General features: G+C 44.0%; 1 protein-coding gene across 1 annotated transcript in view; it reads left to right on the plus strand.

Moving 5' to 3' along the window:
• LOC125269603 (NACHT, LRR and PYD domains-containing protein 12-like) overlaps window positions 1-18979 on the plus strand; it is a 62467-nt gene that overhangs the window by 4882 nt on the left and 38606 nt on the right. The window contains exon 4 of the mRNA XM_048192532.1: window positions 1166-1279. Coding sequence (XP_048048489.1) covers window positions 1166-1279 — 114 coding nt within the window. The remainder of the gene's footprint in view (window positions 1-1165; window positions 1280-18979) is intronic.

Genomic DNA, 18979 nt, shown 5'->3' on the forward strand with positions numbered 1-18979 from the left:
ATTTATTGCAGTCGTCTGTCTCGGCGCATCACTGACAAAGTATTTTAAAAAGAAAACATGCAAATCTTACCGTTTTCCTCATATTATATCCTTCAAATGGTAATTGTTTGAAGATCCTTCACACGACATCAACACCTCATTATTGGACCTATTCAAACTGGACAACGGACCGTTCGACCACCGAATCCAGCAGTGTCTTCCATAATATCCAAGTTAAGTGTGCATTGATCATCGTTCTCGCTAAAATATTTTGTCATACCATCTGCTGTTTAGTTTAAACAGGAATTATTGTGCTCCCAGCGCTCCTCGCTGTCATTAGAACAGCGTGTCACAGGAAAAGTGATCGAAAGTAGTACATCTACTATCTGAATTCATATCACTTTTGTTTAACTTCTGCGTAATGTAATTTCAGTGCTTATCGGCAATAGTGAAGTGTAATGTTAATGTAAATGTTTATCAAATGAAAACGTGTTTCCACGCGAGTTTAAATAATTCTTTTTAAATAATTTGTTATTGTGAACATGAACTGTATTTATGATTATGACTCATAATGAGGATTTAAAGTGGTTTTCCTCCATCTGCCATCAGTCCCTCAGCTCACCATCAGTGTCGCCAAACTGCTCTGTCTCCAAAATGTTCGTACGCACGGCTCAAAGTTTGCTTAAAGGTGCGCACATTCTCCCGTCAAGTTTATTTTTATAGATCACAACCTTTGCGTGGGAACTGGCGTACGCACGTTTCCAGCCCCGTTTTGTGCGTATGCACGCTTTATAAATGAGACCCCAGGTGAGGAGTCTGTACGTGTATAGACGAGACCAGACACTGGAGTGAAGGTTGTTCAGGTGTAAGTAGGGTGCGTTGATGAGGAGGTGCAGGTGCAGTGAATCAGAATTCCGGGGAGAGTGAACGAGTGGGCAGATCTGGTGACGATGAGTTGATTGGTGCTTGTGATGGTTGTGTCTCCGTGACAAGTAAATTATTATTTTTAAATTATTAAATTATTAGTTTTTTTTAACCATAAACAGTAACAATTTAATATTAATCAAATTGATATTCTGGGCATGGTATTAGGAATCTGACCGAACCAGTGCATCAATTTGTAAACATATAAACATTATCATGTTAATATATATAAGAATTAAACTGAATTTGTTCTCTGTTACAGTTCAGTCCAGCAGAAGAGCTCAATCCCAGAGTCCAGCTGTGTTTCTATGAAGAGTAACTGCTCTATGGATCCACCACTATATTTTAAGAGTGGAGATAAACGGCCTTATCTCAGGTATATCATTTTTATATATGCTTATAGTTATGCTTATAATATGACATTTTTTAATTAGAAGCAAAATTTATCAATCAGTAAGTCTAATTCTATCCATGACATTAAATAAATGTAAGCCAATATTTTTCTCCACCTTTATATAATGGAGTAGGTGTAAAATTGAGCAGATTTTTTAAACTGCTGGTTCAGATTTGTTGAAAGCTACACAGTGTCTGTTCAGAACAGTGATGTTTCACACCAAGAGTACATTACTAGAGGACAGTAAGGAGGTTTATCTTTAAAGACCAGCAAAACATTGGTCACTTAAGACAGTTGAGCCTTCGTCCTCCATTGTGCCATTGAAAAGAGTCATGTGATTGTGGTTGGTGTTCACCTGAGTTGAAGTCATTCTATAATTCTATAGTTGTTTTCAATTTGTTTGTTTTGAATTCCTAATTCCTAATATTACTGTTTTTCTCAGTCGCTGTGGTACATTTCTTGAATCATGCTTAACATTTGCAAACCAGTAAGTTCATTTCTCAAAACAATTTAAACAAACAGCATCACACAAATCTATAGTTCATCTCTCAAAAGTAAATATTTATGTCAATGAACATATCAGTGCCATCAAAATGACAAATCCTTGTGTCATTGTTCAAAAACAAGACAATATAGTTATAGTTTTTTTATGTAAATAATGGCTATGGTTTTCATGACAGTGATTGAAAATGCATAGGCCTGCACTTTTTCTGCATGGCATATATAATTTTCAACAGTACAAATTTACACATTACTGTAAGGGGATATTGATTGCAAGAGACCAGACAGGATTCACAGTTATGCTTTTAATGTCTGGTCTGATTAAAGTACAGTGTGATATTGTTACGTCCCATAACCAAATTATAGCTCATTAAATTTGTTAAAAAGCACCAAAAAAGTTATGCAAAATCCACATTTATATGATGTTTGGACATAAATGTGTGTTGGCAGTGTGTGAACACAACCATCCTACAATGATAAAAAAAATCCACCCACTCCTTTTAAAAAAAATCCCCATTAAACCAAAGCAGTCTCATTAGACATGCCATGTGACATCACACTGCTCAGGGCCCACCCACAGCCGCTGACTGACAGTCCTGCATTACCATAGTTTCCACTCTCAGCAAGTTGTACGCTGTCTGACATTTTCTCTGCGCTTGAACAGCTTTACCGACAACAATTTCTCGTAAGCAATCCCGGTGTTCTGTTGTTGGATGTAAGAGTGAACATCTTCAGTCTTCATCTTCTCCCAACATCTCCCAACATCCCAATTAATCTGAGGAATAATTTTTGAAGTTTCAAAGTTTTGGCTAGATCTTTTGTTTCGAATCAGTGGTTCAGAGCGTGTATCAAACTGCCAAAGTCACGTGAACCATTGAAATTTCGAAACGAAGTAACATAACGAAGCCTCGTTTACTGAAATCATGTGACTCTGGCAGTTTGATACATGCTCTGAACCACTGATTCGAAACAAAATATTCGTAAAGCTTCAAATCTTCACAAAGCAGTGTTTTGAAATTGCCCATCACTAGATATTGTTGAATAAAGTAGTTAGTTTGTTTTTTTGCCGCACAAATTGTATTCTCTTCGCTTCATAACATTAAGGTTGAACCACTGTAGTCACATAAACTGTTTTAAATATGGCTTTAGTACCTTTCTGGTCATTAGGCCTCACTGAGCCATCGGATTTTATAAAAAATATCTTAAAGGATTAGTCCACTTTTAAATAACCTTTTTTTGATAATTTACTCACTGATAATTAGACTTCAATGGGTACCAAACAGATGAAGCTTCAAATTAGGGGTGTAACGATATATCGCAGTACGATATTTCGCGATGCAAAAATGTTACGATATGCATCGTAGAGTGATGGCGATACTTTTACGATATGACGGAAGTCTAATCTTATTGGATGAGCTGCCAACGTGACCTACTCTGCAACATGGAAGTAGCAGTGAAAGAAGCCGTGTTGTCACCGCATATTAAGGGTGTGTCTCAATCAGCTCTCTAGTTCAGTAAGTGTTTCGCGCACACATCGAATCTTGCAAGCAGATTTAAACGTTTCTCGCGTCAGTCTATTGCTTGGTCGCGTGAGAAAAGTCGTGGCTTTCTTTCACCGCAGTGCAACAGCAACAGCTGTGTTCACAGAAAAGCAAAAGATGCTTGCGATGCTTTGCTTTAAGAAGTTCTGTGGGGTCGTTCACATATTGCGTCTTTTCCGCGTGCAAGTCAGTTATTTCAAATGTAGCCATGCGGCATGCGCGCTCACAATAGAAGCAACGCGGTCGTGACGCGCATGCGGTGCGTTTTCCAGACGCATCGAGATGAAAAATTCTCAACTTTTCAGAATGCCATGAGCGCAACGCAGGTCATGTGACAAGAACCAACCGATCAGCTATGGCCTTTCCGTAACAAAATATCAAAATCTCAGCCGAACAGCTGATCATAGCTGTACAAGGTGTTTTATATCTAGTAGTAAAGCTAATGCAAGGGCTAGAAATCAATTTATCCTTTGCTGAAACTTCCTGATCCTCTTGGCGAGTGCGGTTCATGGCTGCATAGCAACGACCAACGCCACGGGAGCGCAAGCGCTTTGGAAAGGAGAAGCGGTGCGGCCGCGCCTTCCACGCGTTTTTAGAAGCGATATGAGAACGGTCTCTTAGGATTCTTAATTCTAAGTTCATGTTAATTTTAACTTTTTTTTTTTTCAGTGACAGACAGACCTATTCAGCTGTTAATTTGAATAGGCTACAGAAGTGTAGGGCACCGCTCGACAGAACTTACAAATGGCTTCATCAGCCAGAGGCATGATTGAACAAAGCTTCATTTGGTCCAAAAGATCCATTTCCTGAAGTGATGACGTGACTTCTTTTAACAAAGGACTCTGTCTAAAGGACTTATTAGCTCATCAGCAATAAACTAATCAGAACCCATCACGTGGATCTGATCACATTAAATCTATTGATTCTCTCACAAAACCCTCTTGTATTAGCGGACGGAACAGGAAAACACCCATCAACGGATTTGAAGACGAATCTGTCCTATCAATACCTCCCTTGTATTGAGCAATCCATCCTGACCCGGTCACTCGTGACTCCGGTCAAAGTTTAAACTATGCTTGAAAACTGTGCAATGAACTTCGAATGGACCATCATTAAGAAATCATTTTAAACTATATACAGAATAATACATGCCATGATGTAATTACTAACATGTCTATTCAATGTATTCAATATGTGGGTTTTCTTCAAATGCATTATTGTAATCATTGTTTTAATTAGGTCAGTCTCGTAATATGTGTGTGTAAGAAGTGTGTCATGTTTGAGCTCTAAATACAGAGTTTATAATTCTCTGTAATTCTGTGTGAATGAAACATTGAAATTCAGTATCAGGAAAATATTAAGAAACTTTATAAAGTTGTTAATCAAACAGGAGAATGTTCTGCAGATATCACGCGGTGTGATCAATGGACAATAGACGAGGCGTGTCTAATCTCCGTAGCAACGTCTCATTGGAGGATCGCATCTGAAGGATGGACCCAAATTGCTCCTTTAAAACTATGCTTTCCCAATAGCCAGTTGTCAAAAGATATGTAAAAGATACGTCAAAGAATCGATACGCTGAAGAAGGGTTGAAGAACCCATCTAACTGCCGTGGCTGATTTCCATCTGACAGTCGCTGACTATCTTCATCCACGAGCCGCAACAGCCGTCACATCCCGAACCCTGAAACACTCCGTTAAACCTTTTGACCAAAGTCTCCAAAGAAGAGAGCCGCTCCAGCCAGACTCTCAGAACAGCGCGTTTCACCAGCCAATAACCTTCTTCAAAGCTTCCGCGCAGCCCAACGAAGGGCTTTCCCGAGAAGACGTCACCTGAAAGACAGCCAATCCAGAACGGGATTCCGCTGTACACGAGTCACGGAACAACCCGATTACCTCAGCTGTCACAGCAAACGCAGGTACAAGCAAACTTCTCTCTCTCTTGCTGGGAACTGGTGAAACTCCTTTAAACCTAAAGAATCAAGCCAAAGCTCTGCTTTTGTGATTTTCCTCAGGTTATGAGTTAAGTTAGCACTGAACTTGGGACTTTTCATAACTCATCAACTCCGCGAATGTGTGTACATGTATGTATGTGTGTGTGTGTGTGTTTAGCCTTAGTTTTCTGTAATCATTAGAAGTAGTCAATAAATCTTGTTTTGATAACTCACATATACGAGTTTCTTGTGCTGTGTATCAAATTACTGCCTTAAACTTAAAAGATCCTAAAAGTTACCTCTTGCTTATAATATAATAATTACAATAATAACAATAATCATAATAAAATATTGTTACTGTTGGCCGCAGAATAATATTTTGTCCAGAATTGGTAAAATACTCTAACCTCAATTTTCGCTGGACGAATAATTGATGAAGTGTTAAATATTAATCCTGAATCATTTACAGTGAATCATTTACAGTTGATTCAATTCTTATTCCCTGTAACAATTAAATTGAGCTAATAAATAGGCTAAGTCCTTACAGAAGGTTTTTATTAAACCTTGAAATGTGATCTTGTATGTACAACAAGGAAAATTATTGAAATTTGTTAATGTTTTTTTAAATAAATCTTATTTGAATTTCAGTTTCATTTTGTTCAAAATATCGTGATACGTATCGTATCGTGAACTCCGTATCGGGATACATACCGTATCGTGAGCTGAGCGTATCGTTACACCCCTACTTCAAATTGTTCTACACAATCCCAGATGAGAAATAAGGGTCTTATCTAGTGAAACCATCGCTCATTTTCTGAAAAAAATTGAAAATTATATAAGTTTTAGCCATAAATGCTCATCTTGAACTAGCTCTCTTCTTCTTCTCCTCTATTAGAATTCTGGCAGTGTAGACACTGCTAAGTGTATTACTGCCCTCCACAGGTCAAAGTTTGAACTAATTGTTATATACTATTGAACTAGCATATTGCATATAAAAATTAGTGATCGATCGATGTATCTGTTTACCGATATTTTTCCCGATATTTAAGCATTTTTCCATAATCAGGTATCGGTTTTGTAATATCGGATTCGCCGATTTACGGCGCCATCTTGTGGCCGTTTTGAGATTTCCGCCATTGCAGCCCGGGCGTCTGAGGAGATCAGTCAACAACAACTCAGTGCACAGGTAAAGTATATGTTCTACTTGGTTTGCTTTAATTAATCAACTTTATTTAACATAACAGACATGCACAAATGAGATCTGAGACATAAATTCCTGATATAGTTAATTTATGCAGTTTGTTTCTAAACAATTGAGACGAACTCATTGAGTCACGTAGTGTAATTCGTCATGTCCTGCCCCAATAAAGACGTAACTTTACATGAATTAAATAAAACAGACATGAATGAGAGCATGTTGAAAATAAAAGCGCTGAATTTAATTCTCTATCTGTTGTATTTGCTCACCATTAGTCTAGAAGAAAAAGTTCGTTCATATTGCTTAGCAACTGACGGATGATCAGGAGGCTTAAGCACGGCCACTGAATAAAACTTTTGACAAGATTATCTTGTTTAAACACCTAGATTTTATTATCATTTACTACATAACAATTATTTCGCTAATACACATATAAATATAGCCTACCGCTTTGTGGAAATTAATTATTTATTATCTCCATGCGCGATCGCGGTTGATTAAGTTATAGTCAAACAGCACTTTGTCAGTTGGCATTTCATGATTTAACGTTAGATTAAATTTAGATCATAAAATGCCAACTGACAAGTGCTGTTTAACTTTATATAGTCTCGGAAAAAAAAGTTTGTTCACATTGCTCAGCACCTGAATGGGTTGATGATCAGGAAGCCTCAAGCACGGCCACTGCATGAAATTTTTGACAAGATTATCTCGTTTAAACACCCTAGATTATATAATCATTTGATTTACTACATAACCATTATTTAGTTAATAAATATAAAGTTTTTTTTTGTATGCAAGGAGGGAGTGATTGTTATAAATAAAATGGTTTGTTCAGCTCATTTGTGTTGTAATAATTGTCAAAAACAGAAGTATAACAGTAAATAAATATCGGTTCTGCATATCGGTTATCAGGTACATAAACATGCAAATAATCGGTATCGGTTATAAAAAATCAATATCGGTCGATCACTAATAAAAATTAGTTCAAAACTTTGACCTGTGGAGGGCAGTAATATGCTTAGCAGTGTCTACACTGCCCGAATTATAATAGAGGAGAAGAAGAAGAGAGCTAGTTCAAGATGATCATTTATGGCTAAAACTTATATAATGTTCAATTTTTTTCAGAAAATGAGCGATGGTTTCACTAGATAAGACCCTTATTTCTCATCTGGGATCGTGCAGAACAATTTGAAGCTGCAGTGAAACTAATTTTGACCTTCAACTGTTTGGTGCCCATTGAAGTCTACTATAAGGAGAATAATCCTGGAATGTTTTCATCAAAAACTTTAATTTCTTTTCGACTAAAGAAAGAAAGACATAGACATCTTGGATGACATGGGGGTGAGTAAATAATCAGGAAAAGTTTATTTAAAAGTGAACTAATCCTTTAATTTGTGATTCGAAGATGAACAAAGGTCTTGTACGTGTGGAATGAAATGAGGTTGATTAAAGGGGACCTATTATGCAAAATTCACTTTTGCATGGTGTTTGGATATAAATGTGTGTTGGCAGTGTGTGTACACAGTCACCCTATAGTGATAAAAATCCACCCACTGCTTTTTTTTTTAATCCTCATAAATCATAAACAGTGTCTCCCAACGACCTGTTTTCAGCCATGGTGCTAATGTGACGTCACATTAGCCACAGGCCCTGCCCACAAATGTTGACAGATACTGCCGTTTTAACATAGAACCGCCCTGAGCGAGTTGTACACAGTCAGCCATTGCTGCACTGACGAGAATGTCTCCCAAGTGTTTTAGGTGTTCTGTAGCTGGATGTATTAATCCACATAGCTCTCTCCATTTAGTCCCTAAATCTGAGATATTGGTATATGGCAATAATGAAGGTGAGAGCACTTTATTACACTTCAACAGCGTTGATTTACAGATAAAAAGTTTACCAGTTTATTAAACACCACCCGAAAAGGCATAAGGTCTTTATATATTTATTTACTGTTAGTTGTAACGAGTGTTTCTGTGTACTTCGCTGTGTATGTTGATGATAATGCAAGAGAGAGAGAGAGAGAGAGTTTATGGATAATATTTTAATGCACACTTGCACTGTGTTTTATTAAGCTCTTACAGAGATTTTCTAGAGTGAAAACAGACTTCATATTTTGTGTGAAGTACAATAAACGTCATAAAATTGGTAAATTGTTTACCAATATAATTGGTAAAGTTTTGGTCATCATTCAGACGGGGTCCGGTACAACAGGCTTGTACTAATATAGTGGATGAAAACAAGAAGACAATATAAGTTATAGCCATAATTAAACTAAACTAAACCTGTTCTATCTCCATGCAGCATATATTCGCAGTTTCTGAAATTATAGTGCGTCCTGACTGACTCCTGACACCAGAGAATGAGCTCTTAACCCTCAGGGGTCTGAGGATTTTTGGGGCCCTTGAGAAGTTTTGACATGCCCTGACATTTGTGCTTTTTTCAGTTGTTCATAAACATATTAATGGAAAAAATGTAATTACACTGTATTCAGCACAAACTAGGCTACAATAATATGTGAGGAACATGTATGTACATGTTTGTGTTTTTGAAGGAATAACGTTTATGCATGGTTATTGAAAAAACAAAAAACTTAAGTCACTGAAATAAAGCCAAAACATGTATATTAAATCTTTGTTCACAAGACTTCTGGGTATTTGAGGTTGTAGACTAGAGTTTTTGCTTCAAAATGAGGTAAAAATTATGCTGCTTGCTTGTTCATATAAAACAATAGAGAGATTTAAATTTTCTAAAACATCTTTGGTCAAGAAACACAGTATGCGTGGAGGCGTGAATCATCATGAATAATGGGTGATTCTCACCTGAGAAGACAAAAGTATCGCATTAAATAATGAGCTCTTTCAGACAGGTAGGCTGTGAAAAAACCCTCTGTTGATCATGTCTCAAATCTCATCATGGTGTAAATCAAACATACAGAAAAAATAGCAATACTGTGAAATATTATTACAATTTAAAATAATGGTATTCTATTATATTCTTTAAAATATAATGTATTTCTGTGATGCAAAGTGTCTGAACAATTATGTTACCTCTATGGCATTTCATATAGCCTTTTAGCTTAAAAGCATGCACATTTGGAGAAATATTGATGGATTCTCATATGTTTGTCAATTTTCTATACAGAGGAGTAATATTTATTCATTTATTGTCATTACTATGAGTGCTGGATACTGTGTTTTCAATTCATACTTGCAGCCGGAGGGCGCTCTGCCACTTTTGTCCACAAATGCCTGCTAAAGAAGAATAGGCAATCCAGGAACTAACCGAACTAACAGAGGCCAGAGATCGCTAACTATGGCTATTCAAAACACTTTTCAAGACAGTAAATACACGATTGAGACGATGTATGCATGTATTGACTCAGAATTTGCGTCTGAATAGCGCTCCCTCCGTGGGCGTGGCCACATTAGTGGATAATGAGCTGAATCACGGACTTCTGACATGGCTCTCTTTTCATACAGATTACATAAACACAGAATATTTGTTTTCGATTTGACTTACACGATTTAAAACCTGACATTTCAACGTTTTTTTAGACATAAGTCTAATTTTTTTGTGATTAGTATTCACTAAGTTACAGTTCATTTCCTGAGAACTATCAGATTGGAGTTCGTTCAGAGGGAGACGAGAGATCACGCATCATGTTAGTTTTCTTTATTTTACAAAAAGCACAACATTTTGTTGTTACTCTGAGTGTACACAAATAAAAGAAGATATTCCACAGATTAAAATGGTGTATAACTCTTAATTGTATGTGCAACATTGACAGAGTATTTTGAGTCTCTTTCACACTGGTTAGAAAAAAAAACGCGGTGATCACGCCGGCGTGACCGCCGACCCGAGGGAGTTAAAGCTCAGATCTTACCTCACACCCAAATTAAAAAACAAAACAAAACAAAACCAGTTGAGTCTTCCTGGCCTCTGCTTTCCTTGCTGTGCTTACTAAATAACCAAAAACATTAACTAAAAATAAATCCACAACCCGTTACTGATACAATGATGACAATGAAGAACATAGAATATAAGATCACTCAAAAAATCAACAAACACGCTATGATACCACTCCCTTCGAAATATGCAATGGGCTCAGATTGGTTAGCTGGCCCAGTGTATTGTGATTCGCTAAAGTGCCTAGTGCACGTTGTCCGGAAACGCCACGTCCCTTAACATTGCAAGTAAATAATGCCCAAATGTTTTGTGGGGTAAGACTATTCAACAGGGAAACAATATAATATATTTTGATCAACATGGCATAAGCAATTGAAAATGTAAACAGCAGACAACTGGACATAATCAATTGCATGAATGTACCAAAGCATTTGCAGTTTTTTTTCAAAAGAATAAGAAATTGCTTTTATGATGTATAATGAATGAGACTGGTACTCATTCATCCAGCCACCGGAGGGAGCCCTCTTCCGAATACTAACACAGACTTTTGCTCCTTGGTTACTTCCTACCTCACTCCTGTATAAATAGACATGCAATTCCACTAGTGATGGGAATTTCGGATCATTTTACCGACTCTGACTTTTGAGTCTCGTTCAGCAAAATGAACGAATCTTTTTTCGAGTCGTTTAGTTCATTTCGTTCATTTTAGCAAAATGTAATTAAAATGTTACGTGTTACTTCCCCAACACATCTACTACTTATGCAAACGTTGATCACACTACAAACAATATAAAATTACAATGCTATAAGATTTAGAAATGATTAATCCATTCTTTACCTGGGTCTTCAGTTTTATGATAAGCTCACCTCGCCTCTTGTCTGACAAGTCTTCGGGTTTAAGTCATTCCTTAATCACGTGACAGGCAGTCCCATATGCTAAACCAATGCAGTCTGAGCCGGAAAGAGAATTGATTAGTTCATCTTTCGGGTCGAGTTTGAGTCATTCCTTAATCACGTGACAGACCCATACGCTAAACCAATGCAGTCTGAGCCAGAAAGAGAGTTGATTAGTTTATCTCATGAGTCTTTTGGGTTTTTGAGTCGTTCCTTAATCACGTGACAGACCCATACACTATTTCTGACATTTCTGTCACTATGTTTTTGTTACTGTTTCTTGAGGATCTGTGGTGTGTTATTATTTTATAAATAAATAAAACCCTGTTATAAATAAAATATTGATTAATTTGTCTTTTTGACTGTCTATCTGTAAATAAACACTAGGCTATATAATAATATAATAATCCAAGCCTACAATACAAAGTATTTATAGCCTAGTTTGTTCATTTTTACTCCAATTTTGAGTTTGCTGGTATAATAATTGCTTTTCCTAGGCAGACTTGACATATTGGTCTAATATATGTATAAGAAGATTGCTCAAAAAGGACATAATGACATAAATTAAATTACATTGGTTTAGCGTATGGGTCTGTCACGTGATTAAGGAACGACTCAAAAACCCGAACTAAGATGAACTAATCAATTCTCTTTCTGGCTCAGACTGCATTGACTGAAACAGGTGAACTACTACTAGAAGTACAGAACCTATAGAATATTGCGCATACGCGATTGAACGAATCACCCCGAGACGACTCGTTCTTCCCGAGTCACATTAAAGATTCGTTCAAAATGAACGAATCCTTCAAGAACGACACATCACTAAATTCCACTGCTTTGCGAAGTATTGTTAGTTTATCACTGGCTGTCTTACCAAGAATTTCTCATATCCTGATTCATTGCTTTCATGTTATTGACCATTGTGCTTGCTTTATTGGATTTTTGCCTTTTGGATTATCGTTTATGCTTTAGTTGCCTGATTGGACTGATTACTTGTCAGTTGTCACTGTTTATCCTGCCTGCCTTTTCAACTACGGCTGTGTCCGAAATTGCCCCCTATACCCTTAAATATGGCACTATTTGAGGGGACAGCCATTTTTAGTGGTGTCCGAAACCATAGTGGATGTTACTGTGTGCACTCATTCAATCCCACAATGCATCACAATAAAGAGTGTACAACTGATGTACATTCAATGGCTAGAGAATAAGCAGAGGTGGGTAGAGTATCCAAAAACTGTACTCAAGTAAAAGTACAAGTACTTATAGAAATATTTACTCAAAGTAAAAGTGAAAGTAATAATCGTAATAGTTACTTGAGTAAGAGTGAAAAAGTATCCAATAAAAAATCTACTCAAGTAGCTCGTTACTAGTTCCCATTCAGTCTGTCACGTTCGGACAGACCGACGAATAGGAATCTCGCCAGAGAGGCCAATCTACTTCGAGTGTAACTAAACGAGCCAATGCACATTGGCATGCAATCATATGCATCAGCTGCTTGCCTCGCAGCGCGGGTATATAATGAGCAGCAGGTGCGTTGCATCTTCAGCTTTTCGCTTCGGAGCCAAACTTCTGCAACACTGAAGAAAGCTACTGAAAGCACGAGTGTGGTGAACGAGTCAGCTCTTCGAGACGTCTCTTGCTTGCGGTGCAGGCGGACAGCGCAGCAGCGGGGCCGATTTCTCCTTTGTTTTTTTTCTTTTGCCTTTTTATTTGAGCAAAAAGCTGTAGTCAGCGTGAAGGCCGTTCTCACGGCTGGTGAAACGGTGCGCCTAGAGCGCTAAAAAGCTGTTATTACAGCTGGTAAGAGAGCGCCTTCAAGGAGAGTGCACACGACAGGCTGCACATTTCCCTGTCTGTGCTGCAGCGGCCTTTCCCCTGCGTGCTTCAGCACCTAAAAGAGTCAGTCCTTGAAAAAGCTTACACGAGTAGTTCACGTCTTTTTAAAGATGTCGTTCTACTTGTGTGTTTCTGGATGCGGTCGTTACCTGGCGCCTCGGGATGGTCACCAACGCTGTATCGCGTGCTTGGGCTTAAGGCACGCTGAGGCGGCGTTTGTGGACGAGTCATGTACCCATTGTGGGAAGAAGACCGTCGCGGAGTTGCGGTCGAGACTCCACTTCCTGCAAAGGGGTGGAGTCCCGGTCCCGGCGCCTCGTTCCAATCCTCCTCAGAGGGTTGCTTCGGGCGGTGGGGCCGGTGACTTGAGGATCACGGTGAGCGCGTTTCCTTCGGGGAACCAACCCCCTAGGAACCCTCACCCCTCTTGCACTCCGCAGCCAGTAGAGCTGCCGGGGGAGCGCGGTGGACCACCCCAGAGGTGTGTACCATCCGTATCCTTCGGAGCTCCCCAAGACGACCGGATGTCGATCGCTGCATCGGAGGGTGAGCCTGACGCTTCTGGGGATGAGGATTCGGCGCAGTTGCCCCCTTCGGGTGTGGCTTCTGTGCCCGATTCGGACCCGGAAATGATGGCTATGCTTTCCCGGGCCGCCAACAGGGTCGGGCTCGTGTGGAATCCTCCACCGTGTCCCGAGCCCTCGAGGTTGGATGATTGGTATCTCGGGGTGGCAAGGGCTGGTTCTCAGCCCCCCACCCCAGTGCCTTTCTTCCCGGAGGTGCATGAAGAGCTCACTGGCACGTGGACGGCACCTTTTACTGCCCGAAGCCGTGTCGGTGGGTCCTCCTCCCTCACCACCCTTGATGGTGGAGCGGCTAAGGGTTATACGCGCATACCCCCTGTGGAACGGGCCGTTGCTATGCAACTGTGCCCTAACTCCACCTGGCGGGGGGAGCCGTCTCTCCCTTCCCGGGCCTGTAAGTACTCATCGGATCTTACCGGCAAGGCTTATCAGGCCTGTGGGGAAGCCGCTTCCGCCTTACACGCTATGGCGTTGTTGCAGGTCCATCAGGCCAAGGCACTGAAGGACCTGCACGAGGGTGGTCATGATCCGCAAGTTCTGCAAGAACTTCGTGCCGCGACGGACCTCGCGCTTCGTGCGACGAAGGTTACGGCGCGGTCAGTGGGTCGTGCGATGTCCACCTTGGTGGTCCAGGAACACCATCTCTGGCTGTGTCTCGCGGACATGAGGGATACCGACAAAGTCAGGTTCCTTAATTCCCCCGTGTCCCAGACCGGCCTTTTCGGCGACGCGGTCGAGAACTTTGCCCAACAGTTCTCGGCTGTACAAAAGCAGTCTGAGGCCATCAGTCACATCCTGCCGAGGCGGTCAGCTGCTGCACCTCCACCGCCGGCGGCACCTCAGACTGCCCGTCGCCGAGGGCGCCCCCCTCCAGCCGCCCCCGCTCCCACGCCCCAGCAGCAGCAGCCTCCATCCAAGCGGCGTCGTGGAGCCGGTCGCGGGCGGGGTGCCCAGCCCGTCCAGCCACCCCCTAAGAAGAAGGGTGGCAAGGCCAAGTCCAAGCGGCCCTAGGACGGGCGACCCGGAGATGGATGGGACTGCTCTTCAGGAGGTGGTGACCGCACCGCTCCTTCCCCCGGAGGAGGGCCGGGTGGAGAATCCTTTGTTTCCCTTTTTTGTTCCGCCGCTGGCTCAACGGCCAGCGGTACCCAAATTTTCAATAAAAGAGCAGTTTCCTCTATCTCCGGGTCCGAAGAGGGCTCGGAGAGCAGTGGGAGGGCTAGAACCTCACCACTCTCATCCACCTCTTCTGTCGCCAGCGGACAGCAGCGAGCAGCAGGTAGGCAAAACCTCGACTGCTCCCTCTGTCCACCCGTGGAAGCAGGTAAGTGTTGCACAGCACATTGTGACCCCGCTTCGGGCCGCCTCACACAGAGAGCCTCCCGGGCCGCGTCCCTGCGTTCCACCTCGCTGCCCCGCGGCGGGTACGCCGGTGGTCCCCTTGGTGCCGCTTGTGCGGTCTCTGGGAGCCTGGCTAGCGCTCCCCAGTCCGTCTCGCTGGCTCCTTCGGACCATCAGGCTCGGCTATGCGATTCAGTTCGCCCGGCGCCCCCCCAAGTTCAGGGGCATCCTCTTCACTTCAGTGAAAGATGCCGATGCCCCTGTCCTGCGTGCGGAGATCGCAGTCCTACTGGCGAAGGACGCGATAGAGCCGGTCCCTCCAGCCGATTTGAGGTCAGGGTTCTACGACCGATCTTGGACCTGCGAGTTTTGAATCGGAGCCTCCACAAGCTACCGTTCAAAATGCTCACGCAGAAACGCATTTTCGAGTGCATCCGTCCCCGAGATTGGTTTGCAGCGATCGACCTGAAGGACGCGTACTTCCATGTTTCGATCCTTCTGCGACACAGGCCATTCCTGAGATTCGCGTTCGAAGGTCGAGCATACCAGTACAGAGTCCTACCCTTCGGGCTGGCCCTGTCTCCCCGCGTCTTCACGAAAGTCGTGGAGGGAGCCCTTGTTCCCATGAGAGAACGGGGTGTTCGCATTCTCAACTATCTAGACGACTGGCTTATTCTAGCACAGTCTCGGGATCAGTTGTGCGAACACAGGGACTTGGTGCTCAGTCACCTCAGCCAGTTGGGGCTTCAGGTCAACTGGGAAAAGAGCAAACTCGCCCCAGTGCAGAGGATCTCTTTTCTCGGTATGGAGTTGGATTCGGTCGAACAGATAGCACACCTCACAGAGGAACGTGCTCGGTCGGTGTTGAACTGCCTGAATACGTTCGACGGCAGGACAGCGGTCCCACTGAAGTTCTTTCAGAGGCTCCTGGGGCATATGGCGGCTGCAGCGGCTGCTTCAGCACTGGCTTCACGGCCGAGTCCCGAGATGGGCGTGGCAACGCGGCACGTTCCGGGTGCCAGTCACTCAGGAGTGCCGCCTAACCTTCAGTCCGTGGTCGGACCCTTTGTTTCTCCGGGCAGGAGTGCCCCTAGATCAAGTGTCCCGGCATGCTGTGGTATTCACAGATGCTTCTGCCACCGGCTGGGGTGCCACGTACAACGGGCATGCAGTGTCAGGGTTTTGGACGGGACCCCATCTGCATTGGCACATCAATTGCCTCGAGTTGCTGGCAGTACGCCTTGCTCTGAGCCGCCTCAAAGGCCCGCTACGGGGCAAGCATGTACTGGTCCGTACGGACAACACTGCGACCGTTGCGTACATCAACCGTCAAGGTGGTCTACGCTCCCGTCGCATGTCGCAACTCGCCCGCCATCTCCTCCTGTGGAGTCGGAAGCATCTGAGGTCGCTTTGCGCCATTCATGTTCCCGGTGTGCTCAACCGTGTGGCCGACGAGCTATCACGAGCTGCGCTGCCAGGAGAGTGGCGACTCCACCCCCAGGTGGTCCAGCTGATCTGGAGAGAATTCGGAGAGGCTCAGGTAGACCTGTTTGCCTCACCAGAAACCTCCCACTGCCAGTTGTTTTACTCTCTGACCGAGGGGACACTCGGGACAGATGCACTGGCTCACAGCTGGCCCCGGGGCTTGCGCAAATATGCGTTTCCCCCAGTGAGCCTACTTGCACAGACCCTGTGCAAAGTCAGGGAGGACGAGGAGCAGGTCCTGTTAGTTGCGCCTTACTGGCCCAACCGGACCTGGTTCCCAGAACTCTCACTCCTCGCGACAGCGCCTCCCTGGCCCATCCCTCTGAGGAAAGACCTCCTTTCTCAGAGACGGGGCACTCTTTGGCACCCGCGTCCAGACCTCTGGAAACTCCATGTCTGGTCCCTGGACGGGACGCGGAGGTTCTAGGTGACTTACCCCCTGAGGTACTTAACACCATCACTTCGGCACGTGCACCGTCTACGAGACGTGCTTACGCCTCGAAGTGGAACCTGTTCGTCGAGTGGTGCTCTTCTCGCCGAGAAGACCCCCGAAGATGCTCGATCGGAGTCGTGCTTTCCTTCTTGCAGCAAGGGTTGGAGCGTAGGCTGTCCCCCTCCACCCTCAAAGTCCATACTGCTGCTATCTCCGCTTACCACGACCACATAGATGGCAAATCTGTTGGTCAGCACGACCTGGTCATCAGGTTCCTTAGGGGCGTGAGACGGTTAAATCCTCCTCGTCCCCCCTCCATACCCTCTTGGGACCTCGCTCTGGTGCTGAGAGCACTTCAGATTGCTCCCTTTGAGCCTTTGCTGTCAGCAGACTTAAAGATTCTGTCTATGAAGACTTTGCTGCTGGTGGCATTGGCCTCCATCAAGAGGGTAGGGGACCTGCAGTCATTTTCGGTCGACGAATCGTGCCTTGAGTTCGGGCCGGGTGACAGCCACGTGGTACTGAGACCCCGGCCTGGCTATGTGCCCAAGGTTCCTACCACTCCCTTCAGGGATCAGGTGGTGAGCCTGCAAGTGCTGCCCTCGGAGGAGGCAGACCCAGCCCTGGCTTTGCTCTGTCCAGTTCGCGCCTTGCGACTGTACATAGACAGAACTCGAAGCTTCAGGACCTCAGACCAGCTCTTTGTCTGTTACGGAGGCCAGCAGAAGGGAAAGGCTGTCTCCAAGCAGAGGATGGCCCACTGGATAGTGGATGCCATCGCCCTTGCTTATCAAGCTCAGGGCGTGCCCTGCCCGCTCAGGTTGCATGCTCACTCCATGAGAGGTGTAGCATCCTCCTGGGCGCTGGCTCGTGGCGCCTCGCTGACAGACATTTGTAGAGCTGCGGGCTGGGCGACACCTAACACGTTCGCTAGATACTATAGCCTTCGTGTCGAGCCGGTCTCCTCCCGTGTTCTCGCCACAGGTCAGAGGCACGGAGAGGCCCCGGCTTAGTGTCGGCTTGCTGCGCTACATGCGCTTTCTATTCTCCAGAGAGTCCCTTCGGGCAGACCCTGTTGAGTCCTCTGGTTACCCCTCGGCAGCCGACGTGGCGGAGCGTCTGGCGCCAGGCCTATATTCCGTTGGATCCTTGAGAACCGGATTTAGGCTGGGTTCCATATGTGTGACCCTACGGGGATCCCATATGGGTTTTTCCACGGTTGCTCCTAAATGAAGCCCGTGTCTTTCCCTCTGGGAGAACCCATCTCTCACCGAGTGGAGTCACCCCAGTTCTTCCATATGTTGTACAACCTACAAGGTTAGTCCATATGTACTCATCCATATAACTCCTTCGGGGAAGGATATGGCTTCTGCAGCGTTCCTTATCTGATGTGAGGCTACGCTTCCCAGTGTTATCCAATTGTCTCACTGAGTGGGTTTTGGGAACAACAGTGATCGACCCTCTCTGTGTGAGCTCGGTCCCACCGTCCTTTGTCAAGGGGGTTCAGGTGGCTCACAACAGAGCGCTGGAAGAGGGCAGCTCCTGTGGCGCTTTGGTAGGGATTCCTATTCGTCGGTCTGTCCGACGTACATCGAACGTGACCGACTGAATGGGAACGTCTCGGTTACAAAGGTAACCCTCGTTCCCTGAAGGAGGGAACGGAGACGTACGTCCCGTCGCCACAGGCGTTGTCCTGCTGATGCTGCCGCCTGCTGGGTTCGGCTCCTCAGCGAAAACCTGAAGATGCAACGCACCTGCTGCTCATTATATACCCGCGCTGCGAGGCAAGCAGCTGATGCATATGATTGCATGCCAATGTGCATTGGCTCGTTTAGTTACACTCGAAGTAGATTGGCCTCTCTGGCGAGATTCCTATTCGTCGGTCTGTCCGACGTACGTCTCCGTTCCCTCCTTCAGGGAACGAGGGTTACCTTTGTAACCGAGACGTTACTTTTAATATATATATATATATATATATATATATATATATATATATATATATATATATATATACACACACACACACA

This window comes from Megalobrama amblycephala, linkage group LG6, assembly GCF_018812025.1.
Source record: "Megalobrama amblycephala isolate DHTTF-2021 linkage group LG6, ASM1881202v1, whole genome shotgun sequence".
Classification (NCBI taxonomy): Eukaryota; Metazoa; Chordata; class Actinopteri; order Cypriniformes; family Xenocyprididae; genus Megalobrama; species Megalobrama amblycephala.